The following is a 13,367-nucleotide window of genomic DNA, read 5'->3' on the forward strand; positions in this document are numbered from 1 at the left end:
AAGCAATCATCTGTGTTGCTTGTGCTGGAAAGTCCACTGATGATTAAATACACTGGGCCAGATCCTCAGCTGGTGGACCATGCTCCATTGACTTGGAGGATCTGGTCCTACACTTGCTTGCCTTAGCTCTTGGCTGATTAGAGTAGAAGTTCTTCCTGTGTTGTCCACATCCCTCCCTTCTCTCTCTCCCTCCAATCTGCAGAGAGGTTTTATGGATTTGACTTTGCTTAGGCTGGCCTGTTATCCTCATGTGTTACATGGTTATTAATTAGCAAATGCCCTGGAAAAATTAACCCCAGCCCAACCCTGGTAGGGGGCTTCAGTGCACTTCTTGGTGGACATGTGTTCACATTACAAAATCAACTATTACAAATGGTATTAGCTGGCACCTTTGTTCGCATTCTCAGCAGAGGAGCTAGGGATTAAATGTGCCTCAGAGACTAAACTCCCTAGAGGTGGTCTCTCCAGGACAGGGCTGAGATACATTGTTAAGGAAACAGAAATCAAGAGACTTTACATCAGTTCTTGCTGTGTTGCACTTGTTCTGTGGCCGGAGGACTTGAGTCTCTTGAGCTGTGGAGTGTATGACTGAATCCAGATAGATCCGCTTCTAAGCCTTGATCCAAAGCCCGTTTAAGTCAATAGAAGGACTCCCACTGATTTCAATGAGCTTTGGATCCAGAAAGATAAATATTAACTAAATAAGAAACAGTAATAAATAATCTGCTGCTTAGAAACTCTGCCGTGTCTGACAATATGTTTTATAACAAAAAGAAAAGAAAACAATTCATTTCCACTTTCTGCTGGTCCTTGTTTAAATCTCTCTCTGTTTCTCACACAGAGAGCAGAACAAACCACAAATTTCAATTTACCAGGGTTACTGGCCCTACTTTTTCTACAGGCAACATCATCCAAGTGAAAATTATCTGCCCAGTAACCTACAGAGAGGCGCACCCAGGAATTAACGTAACATTAAATCTAGGAGATTTTTGGTTGGTTGGTTTTGTCACAAACACAGTCATTGTGATTTATGCAGTTTGATGCCTCTAACGCTCTAAGCAGAAAAATAACCTGGGATTTTTAATGATGCATTAAATGTCAGTGAAAGTAACTGATCAATGATGAACAGAGACTGATATGTAAGCTCAGGTCCCAAATGACCATGGCAACATGTTATCAACACAGACAACAACACAAAACAATCCTCCAATGCCTGTACCTCTCTCAGTAACTAGTGATTGAATGGTCTAGTTCTTCTAGTATAGGCCTGGGAGTCAGGACTCCTGGATTCTAACTCTGATCCTGCTGCTGACTTCCAGTGTGACTTTGGGCAAGTCACAACCTTACTGTGCCTCAGTTTACTCATCTGTAAAATGGGAATAATACTCATCTACCTCATCAGGGTATGGCTCAAGCTTTATGCATGGATAGTTGTAAAATAACGGGAGATTTTAAGATGACAAGTGCTGTAAATGTGTAAAGTTAATAGAGCCATCACTTTCCATGAGAGAGGGACATGAGTTAATATCCCAGATCTGAATTTCCCCAGTCTGAACCTCCATCTCTAGCAGAATTCTGAGGCTGATCCATACATTTGTAGAGTGCCCGAACCAAAACACGCCCACACTCTGACACTGCCACAGTCCAGCTCAGGGGTTTGCAGTTTGGACCCATTTTTAACATGTACACTTAGCGTTTGTTGGGGTAATGTTATTTGCTGATATTATTGTAATCTGCTCCCCTTAAACATCTCCACAAGACCAACCTGGGGGGCAGGAAGAGACAGAATTAGCATCAGTTAAATACAGAAGTTTATCTCTTAGCCTTAGGTTTGGAAAAGTACAGTCTGGGCTACTTGATTCAGAGAAGTGATGCATCATCGATGGACTTCTGGCCACAGTTTTCCCCTTTATTCAATTAATGTTTAAGGAGTAACATTGAATGTATTGACCACGTGCAGTTTTCTAAAAGGGTTAGGATGAATTTACAAACAGCTTTGCATAAAATCCGTCCCCCCAAACACAGGCCAGACAGACAGTGCACATTTTACTTCATTTTAACTCGGCAGCAGCTTGGCGACTTTCCAGATCAATGACCTGATTGACGAGTAAATCTGCAAGATTCAGGCTTTACATGCACACTGTATAGATTATTCAAAGGGTGATAATGTACACATACTAAACCAGCCCTCAGCCCTGGGAGGTGTCAAACCAAACTTGATCCCCGTCTGTCTCATTTGCACCAGCAATCAGATTCATCAGACATGTGCAACTTTGCTTGGTGAATAGCTTTTTTCTGGCAATGTGATGCAAGCATTTCTTCTACCCTCTTTCCCTAGAGAACTGGCAGTGCCATTGGAATGTAGCACCTTGATTTCCTAATTCCTTATTCTTATGCATTATGGACAGGATTTAACAACACTTCTGTAGTCTGGTACTGCGGCAAGAGAAAAACCAGCCTCACACAGTACCAGCCCGTAACGGGTGTAACAGTGGCATGAAAAATGCAATCCAACAGCCTCTGCCCCTCAGTATTATTAATCATGGGATCAAAAACACTCTGAGGAAGGGGCAGGTGACAAGTACAACTGAAAACAGGGACTAAGTCGTTTCCTAGGCTTTTAATTACGCTTGGTGACAGTGATGTGGATTGAAAGCAACGTCGGTCAGAAAGCATAATTTTAGTGCACGGTTAATGAAGGTGAGAATCTGCAGCTAGATACACACAGACTTAACCCAAAGTCTTTTTCTTCTTTTTTTCTTTCATTTGCGTAAATAAACAAACTGTGGATTTTGTTTGGGTATTTTTGTTTGTTTTGTTTCATATTCCACACAATTTTAGTGGCCTCACAAAGAAAAAAGAATTTCAGCTCCAGAACTTTATTCCAGTTTTGGACAAAGTTAAAAGCAACTTCTGCTGTTGTTGTTGTTTTAACACTCAAAACAGCTGTAGTCCCAAACCCCCATTTCGCTTGCTAATTGCAAGTGTTCAGATGGTGCAGTTTAAAGTTACTCTTAGCAGCTGTGAAATATTAAGGTGACGTGCTTACAACCTAGAAGAAGATACTGACCACTTTCACAATAGCTCAGGAGCACAAGGGAAAGCCAACAGGAAATAGTGCAAGCCCTGCACGATAACAAGCCACAGTCTCTCTACTTTCCAAAGCAGAGGTATAAGAAATCCAGGAAAACAGTCACATACATAGCTTTGCTACTCTGAAAAACACCAATCACAACCCAATGAAATGGTTATCAACACACACATTTATCAGGGTGCTGATGGGCGTGGGGCTTGTATTCATTTATTTCTCAGCTTTTCCCCCCTAAAAGCAAAGATCCATCTTCAGGATGGCTTTCGGTGGGCTAGTCACAACTTGTGGTGTACACCTTTTTGAGACCTTTTGTACGTGGTCAGTTCATTTTGTTGGCTGAGCTGCTTGAAGCTCCAATACCAGTGATCTTCGTGTTTAGCTCAGCTTCATTGATTGCGCTTGGAGCCATGTATTTGGAGATCACCATTTCTCAGAGCTGAATATTCAGGGCCAGAGTTACTGGTTCTCTTTGGCAGCATTGTGCCATTCCAGCAACGCAAGCTGCCGTACACATGGTTTAACCACCCAATTAAGCTGGGTTTATGTCTGCTTCGCTGTGCCAGAGCAGAGTAAAACAGCCAAAGCAAATCAGCGAACCTAGCTCAAACTATTGTCTATTCTAAGAAACCATTTTCTGAAACTATTGGCTGTGTTTTGAAATCCTACAGTTTGCAGCACTGGCTCTGCTCATTATGCCCAGGCCTCAGTCTCTCACTGACTCTGAATCATTGTGAATTTGAACTTCAAACTGCCACATTTCGAGGATCTTTTTCTTTCCACTACGTCTGCAGTGAAATGATCCCCCGATATGATTTACGTGCAATACACAATCGCGTTTATTACAGAAACCAGGGTAGAATAAGAAAGCAATATTTCATGTTAATTCATGAAATCCAACCCCAACTTTAATAGAAGGACTTCACTTTATACTAAGGATGATATACAGTCAGCCCTGCTTTAAATGAGACATTTTGCCTTTTGAACTCAGCAGGAGGGCCACTAGTTACTACTACTGGAAGCAGTTTAAAAACCTGCAAGTCCAGCAGGTCTTTGGGACTCCTTTAGAAACAGCATTTTATATTGTGGCATGGCATTTCTGCATGTTACAGTCTGCAAGCTGCACTGTCTGACAATATGGCCCTTCTGAAACATGCCTTAGATTATTTATACTTGCGCTGTAAGGCTCCGATCCAAAACCCATTGAAGTCAATAGGAGTCTTTCCACGTTACTTTAATGGACTTTGGATCAGGCCCTAAAAGTGAAATTCTGACTCCACTGAAGTTAATGGCAAAGCTCCCATTGACGTTGATGGGGCCAGGATTTCAATTTACACGCTCAGTCGTCCAATGGATCAAATGTGCCAGCCAATAAGAGTCCCTGTCCTTAAGCGCTTACAGTCTAAGAGCCCATGCAGAAAACTCTTGAGCCTGATCCACATTTAAATATTTAATCGACCTAGCTAAGGGCTCACAAAGGGCTGCGAGCAATTTCACACTGAGGTTGACCTAAGCCCTGGTATAGTTGCAGCTAGGTCGATGCGAGAATTCTTCCATCCACTTAGCGACTGCCTCTCAGAGAGGTGGATTAACTATATCAATGGAAAAAAAACACCCTTCTGTCGATGTAGGAAACATCTACACTGCAGTGGTGTAGTTGCAGCTCTGTGTCACGGTAGTGTAGACACAACCATATAGGGTTGTCAGTAGGCCGCGTCACAGAAAGGACTGTCCTTAAGGGCCAAATTCCGTTCTCATTTACACCGGCTCAATGCGCTCAAAGTCAATGCGGCTACTCTGGTGCAAATGAGAATGAAAGAGCAAAGCAGATAGGATGCGATGCGGATGTCTAGCAATATGCTTCCTTCTTGGCTAGAACACGAATATCCCTCCAAGGGTAAATGAGGGAGGAGAGGGGAGGAAAGGTGTTGTTCCATTAAGACACTTGGCCCCTTGTTCAAAGAGGATATTCTTTATAACCCTCATTAAGCAAGGTACTTCAGCATGTGACCTCAATGGGAGCTACTCATGTGCTTAAAATTAGGCATATGTGGAAGTTCCTTGTTGAGTCAAGGCCTAAGAAGTTCCCCTTACAAAATACTCTGGTTTCTATGGCACGTACCTGGAGAGCTGGATCTTTGCGGCTACTCTGCTAGGTCATCTATGAATGGATCAAATGAATCCTAAATGACTAGAGGAAACAGGCCACCTCAGCTGCAATGCATGTTGGTAATTTTGGTGACCTAGCCCTTCTTCCCAGCTTGGGGAAGGGGCTAGCGGCAATGGGACGTTCCCGGCAATCTTTTCAATAAACGAAACGGACAATATTTTGACACTGCCCCAATCTGTAACCACCACCCCCCCCCTTTTAAACAAAACATCCTGATTCAGAGGTGCTTCTTACAGCCTGGGAATGTCCACATGGCTGTATTGCAGCATTTATAAAAAGGGATTTAATGCCTGCCAACAACAAACACTTTTCCAGTGACACCAGTCTGAATTATACACTCGCCTACTTTGTGTGTTCAGACAGAACTAGCAACCAAGCTGTGTGAGGCTTCGCTAATATGAAGAATAGCAGTTGCCTTCCTTAAAAGAACCTTGTCCCTTATGGCCGTTCTTTGGAAAGACTGAAAGGAAACAAGAATCACGGTGACAACACAATCCCTTCTGTATGTGTTAATCTGGATTTTGTTTGAACGTCTGGAACTGACCTTGCCTTGAACTGTGTTAAAAATCCTAACTGGTGTGGACTGACTTGACCTTGTGGTTCCATTTGTTCACAATGCCAGGCCTAGCCTAATTCGCTTAGTTCAATCCATTATTTCACAGACATAAAAGAAATGCAGCATTACAGCAGAGCCTGTTAGCACAGCTCTAGCCACTGGGCCTGATCTGCAAGGACTTCCTCCCTGAAGACGCAGGCAAATGCCTATTGATTTCAAGAGAGAGTTTTTGCTTGAAAAAGGACTGATTACAGACTGAATAAACACCTGAAATTCTCCCGCAAACTCCCATTGCTTAGTGGTTTCTAAGACAGACAGAAAAAAATACTTCTGCGAATCAGAGGTTTGGCAGAGTCGAGGAAAAAAAAAGATTTGAGCCTGAGTGTGTATTTGATTTTTGGCATTTGGGGACTGGGGCTAAGGAAGACGACGGTCAATTTTGCCTCAGTCAATGTGGTTGTTTTTAAGCTATAAGAGTGCAAAAAGATTTGTGGGTTTAGATAGTTTCCTTTCATTTCCATGACTCAAAATGGGTTATATTAAAAAGAAGTCAGAAGGAAATTTCGTAAGCTGTTAGTTCCTTCTGGGTTTCTACTTCTTAAAAAAAAAAATTAAAAAAAAAAAGCAGCTGAAATACTGAGGTTTATGTGGCTACTGGGATGAGCAGTCACTAGAATGGTTTCCTACTAATATCTGTATATTATATGGGTTTGCAGCTTCTTTCATTTTATAGTTAACGCTTTATTTAATGCAATAGATGTTAACGAATGGCTGTGCAGTCAATGGTCCAAAACCAGAGGGTCAGGCCCTCGCAGCTAATGTAAATCAGCTTAGCTCCATTGAAGTCAATGGGCCAGATCCTCAACTGGTATAAAAGTCATTGGAGAGAACAGAGGCTCCTTGCAATGATCTCGTGGAAGCTTCTTGTCACTACAGTCTGTGAAGATTGGCCGGATCATTCACCCTGCGACCTCTTCGAATTCAATGGAGACTCCACAAAGGTCTCGTTATGGAGGTTCCTGGGCTGTGTGTCTCGGATCTTACTGAAGTGTGAAAGAGGTACAAGGAGCCAGCGTTGGATGTTATCTCCATGAATAACAGATTATCAGGTTGTAACATGCGTCCACTGAGATTATTTTTTAAAAATAACTACTTTATAGAAAAAAAAGAACAGAAAAATGAACTTGCAAAGAACTATGGCCAAAATGTTCTTACTTGGGAGCCGAAAGTTAGGCACCTAAACCCATATTGAGGCATTTATATAGTTGGCCTGGTTTTCGGAAGTGCTGACATCCATTTATTTTGATGCCAGGTGCCTAATTTAAGCCATCCACTTTGAAAAGTTTGGCCTGGTATCAATGGCCGACAGTTAAGGATGCAACAGATCTAGTTTGGTGCTCTTAGGTGGGTTTAATTAAGGCCTGGAAGATCTCAATTCTTGGTAAATAAGCACATACTATTTGATACAGGAATATACATGGAGCATACACACATCCTACCAAAACGACAGGAACACTGACACTAAAGCAGGTTGGTTTAAACTTAGATTTATTCAATGACACATGCACATTCGGACAGCTAGTAGAGTTCCAGTGAACAATTCTTATAACTGACTATGAGATATTTATGACTTCTGTTAGTCAAGTAAGTACATTTCTAAAATACATGACTAGAATCAAACTGGAGCAATAAAGATAATTCTTCCCAAGAACAAAAAGAAACTTCTTCATTTGTAATACTCCTGTCATCAATTAATATCAGCAGGGAACCAAAGGAGGACAGCAAAGAGATGCATAAACGAAGTAATAACATATCAGTCCTATTCACCATCTGTCTCGTAGACAGTCCTCAAGTTTTCACTTCCATCAGTTCGTTCTTCAATGCTCCTCAATTTTGCAAACAGCTAGAATTCACCGGCTGGATGGCTAATTCACCACTCAAGTTATGCAGATGCCCTTTTTTTAAGCACGGAAAAGCAGGTAATGGTTGTGAAATCATGGGCTCAGCCAAAAAATGGTTTCAAAAGTATTTCTCCTCTAAACAGTCTCTTCCTGGACACACCAAAACAAGCTGTAAGGATTGAAGAAAGTGTCTCTTCTTATCAATATTGCACAGGAAAACAAACTCAATAAATTGCCAATATATTTTAAGAAGACTTTAAGCAGAAGAGTCGTCAATATTTATTAGTGTAACGAGAACCATCCAACACTGCAGCTAACTGGTGGGTGAAATACACATCAAAACTGTTTAGATGGAGCGACATTGGGCTAGCCTGTCTGAATCTCTCCTCGGACGTTTGGCTAATTTAAGGGAATCCTGTAGGGAAAAGACTTAGAGGCTGGTTTTCGTTTGTCGGGAGAGGTGATCTGTAACCATCAAAATGGCGTGGAATGCTTCCACTGGTGGAACCAGAACTGTTACTGAGAGTCTCTATGCTTCCTTCTCGCTGAAGCTCTGAAATGGAACGAGAAAACAGGCCCTGGTTAATGTTTCAGATAAAAGAAGGACGTTTGCCATTAGAAGGCCATTTTACTGACAAATCTGTTTATTGTATCACTGTTCTAACATTGCATTCACTCATCATCCACCTTTTACTGGGTGATTTGACGAAACACTCCCGAGGCATCACATCTACTTCTTCGCTAGGCTTATATTTCAGTCTGAATAAAAATGGAGTTTAAGACATCTAAACCTTGTATTTCAGTTTCAGATGTGGTGTCTAATCTCGTCCTTGGGGACGAGTATATTGATTTGCAATATATTAAGATCCAAAATCAGAGATTTGCAAGACTGAACTAAGGAGAATTATAGAAGTCCTATTGACAAACAATGGCATAACTTCACTAAACAGGCAGAGCTGGTGATATGACTGGACTAGAAAAGGAGTTCAGTTATGATACTCGCTAACTGTGACCTGCAACAACCGCACTCAACCAATGCAATTCAACAGCCTATTTAAAAAAGCATTTTCCACAACTTCTTTGTGCTGCACATACAGTGGGAAGCATCTTTGTGGTTTCTGAGGCAAACAGAAACAACAAACTTTCCTGGGTGCTTGTCTGCTAGGGCTAATGTCTCAGAGCAAAAGAAGAAAGCAGAAATGATCATGGTTAGTGTCTATTTAATTTACATCACCAAAAAGGTGCTGAAACTGTACTGATTGCAGAGGGCTGGAAGAGTCTGTAAACAGGAACAGGGACCTAAGGTTACTACCATTTGGACAGGATTTATTTCCCTCTTGCAATCATGCACGTATCATTCCTCCCATGCTGGTCTTAACTCTCGAAACACTCATATTTTTGTGTGGGCAGAACATCATTTCTAACTCTGACTCTGCGTGAGCCACTTGAATCCAAACACTGACTCAGTGGCAGCGTGCAGGCAATGCGACTGGGCAGTATCACACTCTCCAGCACTCAGCGATGGCACGCAGCGGTGATATTAGGCAGGACCACACGTACAGCACAAGCATCCTCTCCCAGCCACTCAGTGACAGATTATAACAAATATTCTGGTGAGTTGCAAAGTGAGAGCCAAAGCCCACGCTCCGCACTCTGTTTCTACTCAACCTTTACTCAAGATGGATGGATAAAAAGAGTTAAGACCTATGATGTAAAGCCCCTAATAATTCTGCTATGGGAAAGGGGGGGACTGGAAAAAAAACCCACAGTCTATCTGTAGGCCATTGACCGGATTGGTATAATGTTGAAAGGCACTTGTGCTACTATGGTGATGGGTACAGGATAAACACATGGAGAACACAGATTGACAGACAAAGAGTTTTTCCTATTGACTTCAATGGGAGTTTTTCTTGAACAAGGACTGGCTAGGAAGTGAGTAAAGGACTGCAGGATTTGGGTGAATGATTTTAAATGTTGTCACTGCCAAATTTTACTGTATCTCTGCCATTCACGGAGTTCAGTCTTACAATGGGATTCTACCTCATTTATAAACACTACGACAGTCCCTTTATTGCACTGAGACTCAGAGACAAGGACAAGCATATAAGTAAAATGCACTGCCCCAGCGACAAGCTTCGTCACTAAAACAAAAAACACCCCACCCAAGTACCTTTCTAACAGCGCACCGTTCCTCTTAGCATTAATATGCGGTTCATGTGCATAGATGGGATCATAGATCCATTTGAACTGACACCTGGTCTAGTAAGACGTGGCAAATTTAGTACTTGATCATGGAAGTAGTTCGCAATGGAGATAATTGGCACAGGTTACACCAAAAAACAGATCTGCAGTTACAATGCCCTAATCATGGTTTTCTTGCCAGTGTTTTGTTAAGGAATGTACAATGTATAAATGTCTTCATATTCCTTCATATCTTAACTGTCCCAGGAGTTCAGGAAGTAAAAACAGTCATTTGAATCAGAAATGAGTGGTGAATCCCACACGAATACTATGCTGCTCCTGGCTGATTTTGTGCTTTTATCTCCCCTTGCACACAGCTGGCTTGGTTAAATGTCTCACGTCAGAGCTTTCACTCACTGTGTAGCCATCACCAATAAGATAGAACACGGGTAGGCTCCAATCAAACATCATTAGGGCTGTTGAACTCCTTACGAGGTTACTTTCCTCTCTCTCTCTCTCTCTCTCTTTCTTTTTAAAACCATAATTGATTTTCAGGCAAGTGCTGCATTTTCAGTTCCATTAAAAAAAAGGAGGAAGCAGCAGTACCGTAGATTCCCAAAGCCCAAACGCTGAGCAGCAAAATGTCAGCTTACAGGTGGGGGGGGAAGAATGCATGAGATTCTAGCTGAGGTGTTACATAACTCCAGCCTTTTTTAGTAACAGTGCCTTTGTATTAGCCATTCCTCAGTGATTTACTTAGTACCTTAAAGTGGGATTTTTTTTTTCCTGAGAATCAAAGCCTTACGGCTTTTCAGGGGTGCTAAGCAATGATCGATCCTGCTCTTCTCAGTGCAAGGTGACAGTGCTCAGCACCTCTGAAAATTAGGCCACTCATCTGCATGTATTTTACTGCTGCTCTGAAATGGAAAACCTTTCCATTACAAGCCAGGATACAGTCACTGAAGAAGAGCGCTCTCCGTGGGAGGCTGCCTGCATTACTTCTCGCCACCATTAGGGGAGCTGTGGGGGCTAGTGCCAAGGAGTAAAACAGCACTGAGAAAAACCCAAGAAAACTGGAGAGGAGTTGAGATTTAGTGGATGGGGCACTGGACTGGGAGTCAGGAGACACTGAGCTCCTGGTGTGATCCTTGGGCAAGCTGCTTCACCTCTCTCTGTCTCCGTTCCCCATCCCACCCTTTGTCTTGGCTATTTAGACTGTACCCTCTTTGGGGCAGGGCCAGGCTTGCTAAGTGTTTGTACAACGCCCATCACAATGGAGCCTCACTCTTAGCTCAGGCCTCTACAGGCTACTGTAACGCAACAATGCACAAATCAGGTTAAAAATGAGAATGAACTGTGTGCCTAGGTTAAAGTAGAAACAAAGACCCAAGTTCTGGCTGCATGTAGGCATACATCAAAAAACCAACAGGCCTTGGGTGGAAGTTTTCACCCTAAAGCCTATGTGTGTCTCCCGGCAGAGTTCCTCTGAGCGGCTCCCTGGACTCGTTTGAGGAGCAGTGGGCACTGTCTGGGGTTCTTTGCTCTGTGTTCCCCTTGGAAGCCCTGATTTTAAACCTATGACCTACGCTACCTTCCTGTATTTTCATTTGTTGTCTCCTGGATTTAGCTGATCCCCTTGTATTTCTGGCCCTTCCCCTGTGCGGAGGGGGAGGTCTTTTTGGTTTCATCCAGAACACAGGGACCAAAGAGGCCTAAAGCCTACGGACATTCTGCTCTGTGCTCCACTGAGAAGCAGTCTGGGGATCAGGGGACATGCTCTGCATCTTTGTGAGTGTATGTCCCCAGTCCCACTGATGCAAATTCCACCCTACAGATTAATCTGAGTTCATTCAAACGTTTCAGCATTATGTGTATGCTTGTTCTGGAGCCAGTTACACACCAAGACTGAGGTGCCACATACTTTGATATGTAAGGTACCATTGCTGAAATCCCAAGTGCTACATTATAAAGCACCACTAAGAGGAACCCAGGCTCTCTACCCCTGCATGCACCTGGGGAGGCTGCTTCCTATTCTGCCCCTCAGAGCAGCTACACAACGTGGGCTTAGGCATTCCATGGTCACCAGAGACCAACCCCATTGTAATTATGGCAGTCAGGCTCATGGCTATTACATCAATGGACAAAGTCAGCATGGTCATTATGTCCCTGAATGTCAATCAGATAAGGAAGCATTTTAAAGGGGATAGAATCATAGAAGTGTAGGAATGGAAGGGACCTTGGGAGGTCATCTAGTCCAGTCCCTGCACTCAGGGCAGGACTATGTAATAACTAGACCATTCCTGACAGGTATTGGTCTAATCTGTTCTTAAGAACCTCCAGTGGTGGAGATTCCAGAACCTCCCTAGGCAAAAGGATGTGTGGTCCAAAGTCAACGTAAGCTCCATTCTGAAGCTCTGCCAGGGACAAAAGAATCACCCACTGTCTTGAAGACTGTCCTCCAGCTTTTGGGGTAGAAAACAGGGGACAGGCTCAGGATAGGGTGTAGTGGAGTAAAAAGTGCTAATATCCTGTAAGCAAGCTGTTTCACACCACCCAGCTGCAGGAAGGGGAAGAGGCCAGATGGCCAATCTATTTTCTGAAAAGACTTGACAGAACCAGTTTCCATGACCTTCTGGGGCTTGTGTATGTCAAGAGATGCAGGCTCATAGAAAGGCTTCGTTATAGTTAATAGACAAATCATTTATTTGTATTGTATGGGTACAGAAGTAATAACCTTTACAGTAGCAGTACCCTTGATGGCTAAAAGGAAAATGTCCAAGGGTGAAATCCTGGTTACACTGAAGTCAATGGGAGTTTTGCCATTGACCTGAATGGGGCCAAGCTTCCACCCAACATTTGGCCATCTTTCTTTCTCCTATATATCATTGCACAGGCCCTGCAAGCCTTTCAATACGTCTATCTTTCTCAGAGCAGCTTTTTCAATATTGTTTTCCTTAAAGGCAAATCAATTCCAGCAGCACTTCTTAAGAACCCTGCAGTAACAAAGCAACGTGCATGTGTGCTAGAGATGAAATTAAAATTTGGTAAGACAACCACCTAAGCTTCCCAGGAGAATACTATCAACCCTCATGAGAACACAAAAATCCACCTTCAAACGATTGTCAAACAATTCTTAAGAGGTGTCTATTTAAACACATTTCAGCATTTCCAGTTTAAACCACTTCTTTCTTTCATGTATGTACAGTTCAGAGGGAAAAAAAATCTCTGCCAATTGAAACCCTTGAAACTAGGCATTCGCATGGGACTTCATTTATCAAAGGACAGACAGATTTACAGAAAATAAAAGATTCCTAGTCCAATACTGTTTTACTCTCTCAAAAATTATAATATGATCATGATCAAAACAGGGGAAAATGTTAAATGGTGGAGATTTTACTTCCTACTTCTTCCCTTTTCCATCTTTTTAAAATCTACTGTTTTAAAAGAATATAAAGGAATTGAAACAAAAAG

General features: G+C 42.5%; 1 protein-coding gene across 9 annotated transcripts in view; it reads right to left on the bottom strand.

Moving 5' to 3' along the window:
• Nucleotides 1-7,345: 7,345 nt before the first annotated feature.
• The window catches only part of BCAS3 (BCAS3 microtubule associated cell migration factor), a 494,723-nt gene continuing 488,701 nt past the window's right edge, over nt 7,346-13,367 (bottom strand). For 7 of the 9 annotated variants that reach the window (XM_037880509.2, XM_043531385.1, XM_037880505.2 and 4 more), the window contains one exon: nt 7,346-8,268. In XM_037880509.2, the coding sequence (XP_037736437.1) occupies nt 8,120-8,268 (149 nt within the window). In that variant the 3' untranslated portion in view covers nt 7,346-8,119. The remainder of the gene's footprint in view (nt 8,269-13,367) is intronic. The other 2 variants (XM_037880507.2, XM_037880508.2) reach the window with 2 other exon arrangements.

This window comes from Chelonia mydas, chromosome 17, assembly GCF_015237465.2.
Source record: "Chelonia mydas isolate rCheMyd1 chromosome 17, rCheMyd1.pri.v2, whole genome shotgun sequence".
In the NCBI taxonomy this organism is placed as follows: Eukaryota; Metazoa; Chordata; order Testudines; family Cheloniidae; genus Chelonia; species Chelonia mydas.